The 12,784-nt window shown below is 37.6% G+C and overlaps 1 protein-coding gene across 1 annotated transcript in view; it reads right to left on the bottom strand.

Moving 5' to 3' along the window:
- Positions 1-349: 349 nt before the first annotated feature.
- Positions 350-12,784, bottom strand: part of LOC117285000 (disks large homolog 2-like) — a gene marked incomplete at its 5' end in the record, with an annotated part of 53,841 nt that continues 41,406 nt past the window's right edge. Inside the window, one exon of the mRNA XM_033760697.1 lies at positions 350-516. Within this exon, the coding sequence (XP_033616588.1) occupies positions 357-516 (160 nt within the window). The remainder of the gene's footprint in view (positions 517-12,784) is intronic.

The raw sequence follows: 12,784 nt of genomic DNA, 5'->3' as shown, positions 1-12,784 counted from the left end.
CATAATAAGTACTTATTAAATACTATGCAAAAGTAATAAATGTTCTCATTCATAGTTCTGTATGAGGGAAATAATGATAAACTCTAAAACTGAACATACTGGAATAATATAATTAATACCTTATTAAAATTTGTGGGCATCAAGAGCATGTGGAACACAGTGTGATCACATCTGAGTACTCTGTGATCACACAGGAAACACAAAGGCAACATTCTCAATTGCTCCCATTCTGCTGCAGGTGCAGAACATCTCCCCATCTGGAGGAAGATGTTGAGCTCACGAAAAGTGAGCAGAGCTGGATTCCACCCATTCATCCTTGTGGGAGCACATGCAACTAGAGGAGATGAAGTGTGAAATTACCTGGTCATCTCAGAGTCAGGGAGCAGGCCTAGGTGGTAGTGAGGGTAGGGAGCTGAGAGAAGGAAGCTTTTGTGACACTCAACAGGGGAATAGTGCCTGGGAGAAGCAGGCTTATCACACAGTTTGTTCACAGTGCTGTAAACAGGTTCCGGAGGCCTGGTGATACAAGAGGAAGAGATAGATATGCATGGTTAGCACCCACAGGGAACAATTGTGTAACAAGTAGCATTTAACGACATGTAAAATTAAAAATGCAAAACAATGCCATTGATTCCTTATGCACTACTAACAGAAACCAACTTTTCCACTGCTAATGTATCCGATAATACCTTACTCTTTTGCCTCCCTTGTGGGTAGATGTGGGCCCACTAAATTGTTCAGTCCAATGTGATTTGAGCAATTTTGGGCCACACATGGAATAGCTGCTTACGGGAAAGTTAATTGAGCTGGGACCCTTACAGTTTTGCTCTCGCCCACTTCTTTCCTCTCCTGACCTCCTGGAACCTGGATACGATGGTCAGGTTCCAGGTCAGCAGAGGGAAGTCAGTGGTCACCTTATACTGTGAAGCAACTTTGAGAATGAAGGCAAACAACGCAGAGGGTAGAACATAAAGTGATTACCTGTGTCTCTGATGATTTGCAGTGATACTGTGCTGCCTCTGGACTACCTACCTTTGGAGTTCTTCAATGCAGGATAAAATAAACTATTTTTATTTATGCTACTATCATTTTTGGTTATATAAGCCATATCTAGTAATCACAGATATACTCTTAAAAATATAAGACAACAAATTTAATACAAAGAAAACTATCAATAGGGCCTACAAGAGGTAATACATTTAATTACATTTTCAGTCCATTTAACTTCTCTCTCTACGCAAGAAGCTATAAAGAATGTTATTTTCTTACTATATAATTTAGAGCTTGAAGCTGTTAAGAGAACTCATTGCATCTATATTTAAAATAGTATATATAAAATGGTAGCTGATCTAAACTGTTGCTGCCAGAATGGGACCTTAGAATAAAGGAATTGATGACTTGTTTGGGGTCATAAAACATTTTCATGATGATGTCATTTCAGCAGCATTGTACTCTCTGCCTGGGAGGGCTGATTCAATTTTCTCGGTCTGATGTCGACTCCACAGACCAAAGAAATTACATGAGCAATTTTCTCCCAGTCCTTTTATCACAGTAGTACCATATTTAGGAAAAGATTTTCAGAATCAAAGCAGGCTAATACATATCTTAAAAAATTCCTAATTATATTGTATTTAACCAAAGGGAAATTTTTTACTCTTTGAACACTACAAAAAATTAAGGAAAAGGAAAATGAAGCTCTGTAGTTTGTCCAGTGCTGAATTCTTGAAATTTTTACTTGTATGTTTTGTGGAACCATTTTTGGATGGAATATTGTTGCTTCAGTATCTTGTTTGTTGACTTATCCTCACTTCTAGAATTCTTTCACAGTGGATTGATTATTTGTCAGTATTTAATCATTCATCACTCCAAGTCTTTATCAAGGCAAAATATAGTCGTTATTACAGGTTCATTTTCGCCTGTCACTTAGTCTCCTATTCCTTCCCTATTTATCATTTTACACAGTTACTAGCAAAAAGAAGAGACAAATCATATCTAGTGTGTATTTTTGGACTTCAGTACACTTGATTCCTTAAGAGACAGGTTGATGAAAAACATACAAAATGTAACAACACTTGACAAACCTGAAAAAGTCCTCTTGCAACCAAACAACAGAATTTAAAGTATCAGTGAAAAATATCTTCTTAAGTGGCATAAAAATGGAGTTTATATTTGAAGATTTCAGTGTAAGAGCTTCATTACAGCCCTAGGATTCTGTCCTATATTATGTACTGCACAGGCTACTGTACAACACAGAAAGGGCACTGCACAAGTCAGAGCCTAAACAGAGGCACAGCACACAGCAAGAACTTGATAAATGTTTCATTGAATAAATGGGTCATTGTTTTTTAACCATTCCCTACTGAGAGGCAAAAACTTGGCTCTTTTAAGATTGTCATAAGTTTTTTCTTCATCTCTTTGTTAGGTTTAAAATTTTTAGACCATCATTCATTCTCACAGGTTATCTTGAAGGACAGAAACTCGAAAGCTGTGAGTTTGTAACTGAAAACCTTTGAAGTACTTGGTGTGTATGGCTCGTCCACACACAGCAGGTGGGCCTCGTGTATTTGAGTCTGTCCACAGTAACGCCGGCTCACAATTCTTGTAAATGTCACCCAAGAGCAAGGTGCTCCTCAAAAGGCTTCTCAGCCCTGAGCTGTGGAAGGCCCGGCACGGGCAGTTGGCATCTCAGTACTTCCCTGAGGTTGTACTCTCTGTGACCTCTTTGCAGACAGACCAGAAACACAAACTGCTGTCACTGGGATGTGGGCAGCAGGAACAGATGCCAATATCCCTTCCCATTAGGTCAGTAAGGAAATGGGGTGGGTAATGACTGTTGGCACGTGAGTCAGCCAGTTACAACAGAACGGGCCTGTTTATCCTATTTTAAGCATCCAGAGTTAGAAGACAAGTAATAAAAAAATCCAGTGTGTAGTGTGTGTGGTGCTCTCCATTTTGCGGATGTTGCCCAGAGAGAAAGTAGTTCGAGATCTCTTAGTGTAGTCTCTAAGCAAATTTATACACAAATCATTTATTTCCCTGTCTAATTATCAAAGTCCATATATAAATGACTTTGAATGTCATCTGCTGAGCTATCAGCATTTATTTGCATATCTATGAGTTCATAATTGCAAGCTCTTATAACATACAATTAGCATATCCTGGCTCTTGGTGATCTCTCTTTTCTCTGAATTCCATTAGAACTTGCTATTTGTTCTGCTTTCTTGGCATTTTTAATTGCTAATTCACAATGCTGGCATTTTGCAGAGAGATGATGCTTTATCTATAACTCACTTTTAGAAAAAATACCTTGCATGCAACTGCACTTTCTCATTTGCCCCATTTGAATTTAACCCAATTCAGTCCCCTCATGATCTGTTGAAAGAAAAAGAAAAGAAAGGGTCTAGGCCAACAGATTCTAGGTTAGGAATATGAATCATGTGATAAAGGGGCAGAATAAAAAGTTGTCAGCACAAGATGCAGACAAGGGGTCACTGACTATGAGTCCACTAGTTATAGAGCACCAGACTGAACTCTACCAAATTGTGTTACTAAACCTATACAGAAGCTCATTGAATCAAGAATAAGTCTAGGTTCATTCTTTAGAGGGCCTTTTAGGATTAATGTGACTAATGTGACTCTCCTAGAACATTAGTTGTGCAATGAAAGTCAACTATCAACATCCTACCTGTCTTTATTGGAGCTTAGGTCAGATCTCTTGCTTGCAAGAAAGAGAGAAAATAAAACAAACACTTCATTTGTTTTATATTTTCTTTCAGATCTCTGAAGCTAGATGATACCACTGAAAGAAAATGACAGACGCCTTTATCTGGATGTAATCTCACAGTACTTGAGAATGACACCAGAATGAGCCTGTCTTCCAAGTGTTGACATTTTGTTTATTATCAATTCTTTTGCACTCATTTTATTTTCTAAATTTTCAGTAGAATATTATTTTCCTAATTACTGAGTGTTTCGTGTCCCTGGAACTTTACTCCAGACATAAGTGCCTCGTGTCTAATCCCTGTAATGTACTGGGAACAATAATGTTTGGGATGGAGACCGTGATGACTGTGACTGTTAAGTGGCTCTTTAGTCAAGTAGTACCTGAAGGTTTAAGATCAAAGCAGTAAGACATCTTTCTCTCAGAGGTGACAGTAACATCAAGATGTCTCAGGCCAAAAACTCATCTTACCATATTTTGTTCACAGGTCTCTTTCTTTTCTTAGAGTATTAACTCCTAGAGAATCAAGACCAAATCTTATTTGTCTGTTTCATCACAGACTCCTTGAATGTGAGAATTTATTTGAAAAGCACTGTCACTGAAAATGAGAAGAGCTGTGACCCCCAAAAAAGGATTCAGTACTTTTTAGTCTCTCTTCCTGAGCCAGAACTTTATAAGAACAATCTAAAATTATAGGAGGAAAGATTTGGGTCAAATATTTGTATGCCTTTGACCATAAATCTCTTTGTCAAACAGATAGATATGGTTAAATTCACAGAATATTCAGATTCTCCAACTCTTTGTTGTGAACTTCCTTAGCTGTGGTAATAGCAAGGGAATATCCCACTGTGTGCCCTGCATTAAAAAGACACAGAACCAAAACACAGCACTGATAGCAGCTAGGGTGCCAAGGGCTCTGATGCCTAAGCATCTTAGTTACCTGATATCATTTCAGGGAAAAGATTTTTAACCTCAAATGGGTGCTTCATACTCCTATTTACAAATAATACATTTTTATTAGGTCACAGATTGACAGGAGTAAGCATAGACGATTGACTTCCAGGCCTGGGCTCATAGGTATTCAGCTCAGAGTTTTAGGAACCCCTAAAAGTAATTAGGGGGTACAAGAGAGTAGAGGATCAGGTTGTTTGCTATGTGCACCAACATGTGAAATATCATTTTAATGATAATGATGAATGATGAGGCTGATTTCTCTTAATCTCAACTTTAAACAGGAAGTCGTAGGTACTTGGTGAAGAGGCTAACAGGGCCTTAATGTATGATGGTCTAGGGAAGGAATTTGTGATGGTTAACTGAGTGTGTCAACTGGAGTAAGAAATGCCCAACTCAGCATAGTTCTGGGAGTGGAAGATCCACCCCAAAGAGGATCATCACCAGGATGGAAGAGTGAAATGATGAAGGAAGGTTTGCTTTTGTTTCTTCAGAGGACATCCAGACTCCGCCTTCACTTTGGACTTTATCTCCTGGCTTCCAGTTCAGACCCTTCAGCTTTCTAGCATAGACCCTTTAGCCCTTGGCTGCAGAACCTTTGGCTTTCTGATACGGACTTGCATGAGACACTATAGTGAGCACCAGGTTTCTTGGCTGCAGACCCTTTGGCTTTCTGATACGGACTTGCATGAGACACTATAGTGAGCTCCAGGTCGCTGACTGGGTCCTGTGGATCTCCAGTGCACATGCAGACCTTTTGCACTCTTCCACACCTGCCTCAGTGGGCAGCCACTGTAAGCCAATCTTGCAAATTCTTATATGTATATCTGTATATAGTGCATTAAATCTGTTTCTCTAGTAAGCACTGATTGATACAGCATTGGTTTAGAAAATTTCCAGGAATTCATTCATTCCTCCTAGTTCCTTGTGGGTTTTTTTTGACATAGTATATTTTTGTGGTACATCCTGATTACATTCATTGAAGGGAATTAGTGCATGTACATAAACATTTCAATTCCCTTTTTCCTTCCCTCCTCCCTTTCATTTTTTCCATCATCAGATTCATTTATTTATAAAATCTCACAAAGTCAGTTATGACATATACTTATTAAAAACCAAACTAATAGGCTAAACAATATAAAACACGTAAGACATTTGTACTAAGTCAAAGTACACTTTTAGATACATTGTCCATGCTGGATTTCAATGACTTTTTTTTCCTCTCTTTTTCCCTATTAGCTGTCATTCATTTTATACTTTATTGATATAGTTTTTTTTCATATAAAAGAAAGCATGCAATAGTTAAGCTTGTATGTTTGATTTACTTCACTTAGCATTAGCATCTCAAGGTGAGTCCATTTTCCTACAAATGACTCATTTATTGTTTTTTTTTTTTTGTACCAGGGATCAAACTTGGGACCTTGTGCTTGTGAGGCAGGTGACAAAACCACTGAGCTAAATCCCTGGTCCCCATTTATCCTTTTTTATGGCAGAATAGTACACCATTTCATATAAATACCACATTTTATCTATCCACTTACCTATTGATGGACATACAGGCTGTATCTAAGATTTAATTATTATGATTTATTCTGCTATAAATGGGGGTTTGCACCTATCAATGGCATAACATCTTTAAATCTTTTGGGAAGCTATCTAGAAGGGGGATAGCTAGGTCAAATGGAATTTCTAGTTTAAGTTTTTTGAGAACTCTCTAAACAGATTTCCCATAGTGGTTGCATCATTTTACACTTATACCAACAAAGAAGAAGAGCTCCTTTCTCCAACAGGCTCTCCAGCATTTGTTAATTGGTTGATTTCTTGTTGGTAGCCATTCTTTCTGGGGTAAGATAGAATCTCAGTACTGTTTTAATTTGTATTTCTCCAATGGCTGGTGATATCAATTTTTTTCATGTATTTACTAGCCATTTGTAATTCTTCATCTGAGAAATAGCTATCCATTTCAGATATTCATTTTTAAATTGGGTCTTCAAATTTTGGAGGGTCTATTTTTTTATGTATTCTAGGAGAATTTGGCAATTTTTTTTCTATTCCGAAGGTCATTTCTTCACTCTGCTGTTTTCTTTGCTGTGCAGAAGCTTATTAATTTGATGTGATCCCATTTGTTGATTCTTGATTCAGTCCCTAATTCTATCCAACATCAGTTTGGGTCTTCAAGGGTCTACGAGGGTCCTGGGGGGTGATGCCGATAGGTACCTTGTCAACTTTTCTGAACTTTAGTTTCCTTATTTTTACAGTTTTCATGACATTAGAAAGATATCATTACACAAGCAAAGTTATAAGATGTAAAATTACATCAAGAGGAAAATTATTATGAAGCAGCATGGCGAGCACAAAGAAACAGTTCTGGGTTTGGATTTCAGATCTTTCAAATTTCAGCTTGTTGTTATCTGCTACTTCTTGACCTCTCTGGGCCTTAGCACTGTCATCTGGAAAATGGGGATAGTAACCTGGTTATAAGAAATAAGGAGAATGTGCATAAAACTCTTGGCCCAGTGCATGGCATTCACAGTAGGCTCAGCAAGAGGCAGCTTGATCAACATTCTCAGACACTCAAACTCTCAGGGAAACACAGCCTCTGAGGATGTTGCCTTCCTCTATGAAAATACACAGAAAACATAATCCTCTCCTACTCATTCAGAACCTGGCATTTCTTACAAAATAGTGCTTTTATATAATGTAGATGCTCTTTAGAGGGATGAACAAGTGGGATAACTATCAGTGGCTTTTATCACAAAGGGAGCTACATAATGGTACCTTGTAAGGACTAATTTTTGGTCCTGAAATTGAAAAAGTAATCGATCCTCTGTCATAGCACTGGATGCTGCTGCTCAGTTTCTTGAAGCTTCTCAATTATTTCCCTTGCCCCTAACAATATATCAGCCTCAACTGCAACCCCTCATTTGCACCAGAATCTTTATAATGATTTGTGTTAGGAATGATTCACAGCTGTGGTGTCATTTCAAATTGTTGGGCTGTCAGTAATTTATTATTAATAATAGTCTCTGTACCATAACTTCAAATATTTACTTATTTAAAAATAGAAAATGAATTGGTTCATCATTTCTCTATATAAATATTGCTCTGAATGATATCATTTTTTTTTAAGAGTAGGGAAAATTTACCTAGGGAAAGAAAGCTTCTGTCTATGAGAGACATAAAGGGGACCAAAAAATGAGTTGCCCACTCACCTCAATTTTCAAAGATGCTTTATACAGCAAAGCCATGTGGTGAGGTAGGTACAAAGTGGGACAAAACTATAAGACCCAATGGAAAATTATGAAGTGGGGCAAAACCATAACCCACCAGTAAGATTACAAGTACAGTCACCCAGCTAATATTGATTAAATGGGAGTCAAATGGGGAAGCAAGTCACGTAGCAAGCAGGTAAGGATTTTCAGTGAGGGTTGGAGTCAGACATATTTCCTGGAAAGGCTGGGTTAAGACCTTGGCCCCCCACCGAAGTGATTGATACCTATTTAGAATATCAACCACTAGTATTCTTCCCCAGGGGAAGCAGGAGGGTAGAGTAGTTTCTCTTCTTTTATAATGTTGGCCCTCAGTGAATGTGTCTTGATTGTCTTCCATGTTGGCTCCTTGCTGTGTTGGCTCCTTAAAGGCAGCCCTCTCTGACTGCCTACAGATATCTAATTAACTTGTCTATCTGCAATATTCTCCTCTCTGAAGAAGTACCCCTAACTACTGTGAGGGGACAAAGGGCAAAGACAACTCTGGTACTTCCAGCTGTAGAGGGTTGAGTTGTGATCAGCAGTTAGTGTTACTCTACAGAGGGTCTATAAAATAATGCCATGGTAATAAAGCTAGATATAAAAAGGGGCTCCAATCACTGACCCCTTCTGGAAGTTTCCAGCTCTACCAGTAGCTGACCATGGGTATGGATCATTTGGAAAAAAAACTATGGTAAAATCTATAAGAGCTCAGCTAGAGTTTTATATTTCTTAAAGAAATTTGTTCTTCATATTGTCTCATATCTTACAGTTAAAACCAGAGAGACTTATGACAAAGTATCAGACTTACAGATAGCCTCTGTCAATGAAAAATCTAAGTCCAGCAGCTTCAATCACTATTTCAATTTCTAAATGTGACTTTCTCCCCAAACTGCCCCTTGATTCTAATGTGCTCATGCTTAGATTATGCATACTCTAATTTCTTCAAGGTTTTCTTTATTCTTTCCTAGAGTCTCTCAATTATATCTTAAACTATTTGTTGAAGAAAGAAAGGATAGAGTTAGAGATATACCAAAGTCATTTTGAAAGTTTTGAATTATTAAGATTCTTTACTTCTTCATAAGAATGTTTAGATTTCAACAAAATCGAGCCCTCTCAAGGGTTATAAATAGACCATGGAGCATTTTACTGGAATAAGAAGTTGAAAATCAATGACCTTGACAGTGGTGAGGATAACAAAGAGAAGAAGCGTCACAGGATCTTGGGACTGAGCAAGTGTGTCCAGGTACTGTAATACTTTATGGCTTTCACAGAGATATTCAAACACTTTGAGATGCACAGTTTCAGTATTATGGCCAGACCAAGGCCTTTGAAACTTGGGTTTGAATTATTTGAGAAAGAAGGTTCAACATATTCTATACTTAGTGTTTAAACTCTTATACTTTTGGAAAGCCAGTGTTAAAAGTTATGTTTTGGTCATTTTTTTTTTTTTTTGGTTTCTTTGAGACGGTCTCACTTTGTAGTTGAGACTGACCTGGAACTCACTGTGTAGCCCAGGCTTGTCTCGAACTCACAGCGATCCTCCTGCCTCAGCCTCCCGAGTACTGGAATTATAGGCATGCACCACCATGCCCGACATTTTGGTCTTTTTAACCGAGCTCTTAGGATAGAATACAAGTCTACAAAAAGAGCAGCCCAGTGCCTACATAGCATCTTGATGGAAAAGAAAGTGTCAAACAGAATAGGTGAAAGAAACACATAGGAGAGGTCTGACTACATTAAAAGCTAAAATCTACTGGCAGAAATACCTCATAACCAAGTAATATACTAAGGAAAACATCAGCTCAAATATTTACTAATATTTTCAAGATGCTGCTACAACTCAATAACAATAGCATTTCAATAACAGACAAAGGCTTTTAGCGTTTAATCACAAAAGATAAAATCTAAATACCAAAGAGACACACACAGGTTAACTATTTAGCTTCACTAGGAATAAAAGTAATGCAAATGAAATAGCATGCTCCCTTGCCTGATTAAAAGTAACAAAGAATCTTAAAATTGCCCAAAATCACAATTTGGTCATGGTATGTTGAGACTGACATTATTGCTGGTGCTATGGGGTATAAAATATTCTTCAGTTTGTCAGTTTGGCAATATATTTTGGGAATTTTACCAGTAATACCACCCTTCCTTTCAGAATCTCTATCTCTAGTGTGCTATTCTAAAAATGAAATAAAAAATACACACACAGATTTCCAAAGAGAGAAAATCATCATGGTTTGTTATAAAAGCAAAACTGAACAAAATCAAAGGAACCAAGCAAAGGTCCAACTAGGGAAGAAATGTGTGAAACACAACATATATTCACAAGATGATTTACTGCATGTTCTATTTTATAATGGCACCAAGTTGTATTTGGAGCTGGGAGATCTTCGCATTTATTTTTCTTACCATTTGAGAGAGAGACTGTTCCAAGGAGATGTGAAAATAAACATGGGGAAAATAGAGATTCTGATGCAGGGCTGAGATAGGTTGAAGAGGGCTTTGAGAAACAGCAAGTACACACTTAAAGAGCAATATGAAAACATGTCCCAGTTAGAAGCTTGCAGGAGACAAAGTGATAAAGTTAGACAGGACTTCAGTGTAACTGTAGGATCCAGGCGTGACAGAAAGCCATGAAGGTTAGTATCACTCCCATTAGATAGAATCAAAGGAGCTCAGTCATTTTCATTGTTCATTTATACTTCCATCCATTCCGCACATACTTACCAAAGAGCTCCCGTGAGCCAGACCCAGACAGAGCTACGGACTAGGTATATGGTAGAGAATAAAGCAAAATAGTACACTGGACAAACTTTTTGTTTGGATGAAAATCTGACAGAAAGCATAGGTTTATTCAAGCTGTGTCAGGTAGTAGAACACATGTGCATGGGATCCCAGGAAAAGCTGCTGTCAGATCAGTGGAGTAAGACTTAATGAATCTTTGCTCTCGAGTTTTCTCATCAAGATCCTTTTCTCTGTGCGTTATTTTGTCTTCTTTCTAACCTATTCTTTCTTTTAACCCTTTCTACTGAATGTTTGTTCTCCTTTTACATTTGCAGTATGTACTCGTTACATTTGTGCATGGACATAACATACCTTAATACTTGTTTTTGTTTCCTTTCTCTCCACTCCCTCTCTTCCCTTGCTAAGTCTTCTTCCACTATCCATTTGCCAAAGCTCTATTTCCATTTTTGTGTTCAACTCTTTTGCCAGGGGGTTTAAAGGAAAAAAAAAAAAGTCTCTAACCTATTCTTGATTCCGTTGGCAATTATACCTTCAGGTTGTAGCAAATAGGTCAAAGAAAGCAGGCTTTGAGTCTGACCCTCTGGATGTCAGGTTCCTTTTACTTGTAAGCCATTAATCATGTAAGCTGTTTATCTCCATGTCTTAATTTCTTCTCCCATGAGCAGGAGTAGTGACTCATTCTCAGGCTATTATGCTTATTAGATGAAATGATGCATGAATACCACCCAGTACAGTAAATGCTGTGTCTACCACAGATATTTAAACAAACAATGTGGCAGTAGGCCATCAGGTTTATGTAACTATCTCTTGTTACTTTTAAGAATATAAATTCGGGCTCCTGCCTCACAAGCACAAGGTCCTGAGTTTGATCCCCAGTATACACACAAAAAAGAATATAAATTCATTTTTAAGGGATAATCTTCTATAATGTCAAAACCATGTTTATGGGTAGGCCTGGTTTACCAAATTTAGCTGATAAAAATACAGAATGCCCACTTAAATTTAAATTTCAGATAAACAATGAATAGTTAGTATAAATATGCCAGTATTACACGGGCACATATATATCAAAGCATATTCATCATTTCTTATTATTTGCATCCAAATGTAACTGGCGTCCATATTTTATCTGGTATCTGGCTCAACCCTTTTCCATGTAGTATCCCTGAGAACGTCAATATTCTGCCAGCCAGTACATCCCTCACATTGTGCAACAATTTGCTTACTTACTTTAATTCTCCTTTTGGTTTACCATATTTTTAAAATTAGCAAACGTGTTTATTTATTTGCCTTTCCAGTACCCAACCCAATAACCCACTGTAGATCTCTGCTCATATCCATTGCCACAGCCAAATCTATGCATATGCATGAACATATATAACTTAAGTAAAAGTAGATCATATTACACATATCAGCATGCTAGTGCTCTTACTTTTACATTGTATTTGAACATCTTTCCGAGTAAGAACACAGAGTACCATTCTCTATTTGCTCAGATAACTTCTCTACACACCAGTGGTGGTGGTATTCATTGGTGAATCTACAATTCAGAAATCCCATCTCCAAGAACCTGTCCTATAAAACTGAGCACAACAAGTAGGTATAGAATTGTCACTTTCATAGGGTTTGAAAAAAAATATGGGAAAATACAGATATTCATTCATATTTGACAGACATGTTAGCATTAACACTATTATATAGGTAGATTTGAGAACACAGAAAGTTATTCACAACATATGAAGTGATAAAAGCAGGTCACATATTACAGATACAGTGTAATATAGTTTTTGGTACTAAGAGGAAATATAAAAGTGTGGCCCCAATTCTAATTAAAGGATAATAAAGGGCCAGGGATATAGCACACTGGCACCATGCCTGCCTGGCAAGTGCAAGGTCCTGAGTTCTGTCCCTGCTACTGAAAAAAAAAATCTGAAAATGTATACAAGGTAATTTGCTCAATATTATTTCTGGATAATAAGTCTATCTAAAATCTTTATTTTCTCCCACTATCTCATATTTTCTAAATGATTTTAAAGCACATAAAGATTGTTCTTCACATAAAGAATAAGAAATCAGCTGCCTGCGATCACCGGCGGCGTGCGCGCGAGCTCCC

The sequence above is a fragment of the Fukomys damarensis genome, unplaced genomic scaffold (assembly GCF_012274545.1).
Source record: "Fukomys damarensis isolate Sample0158 unplaced genomic scaffold, DMR_v1.0_HiC HiC_scaffold_73739, whole genome shotgun sequence".
In the NCBI taxonomy this organism is placed as follows: Eukaryota; Metazoa; Chordata; class Mammalia; order Rodentia; family Bathyergidae; genus Fukomys; species Fukomys damarensis.
Note: the sequence above shows the minus strand (reverse complement) of the source record. Positions and strands in the feature narration are given on the sequence as shown.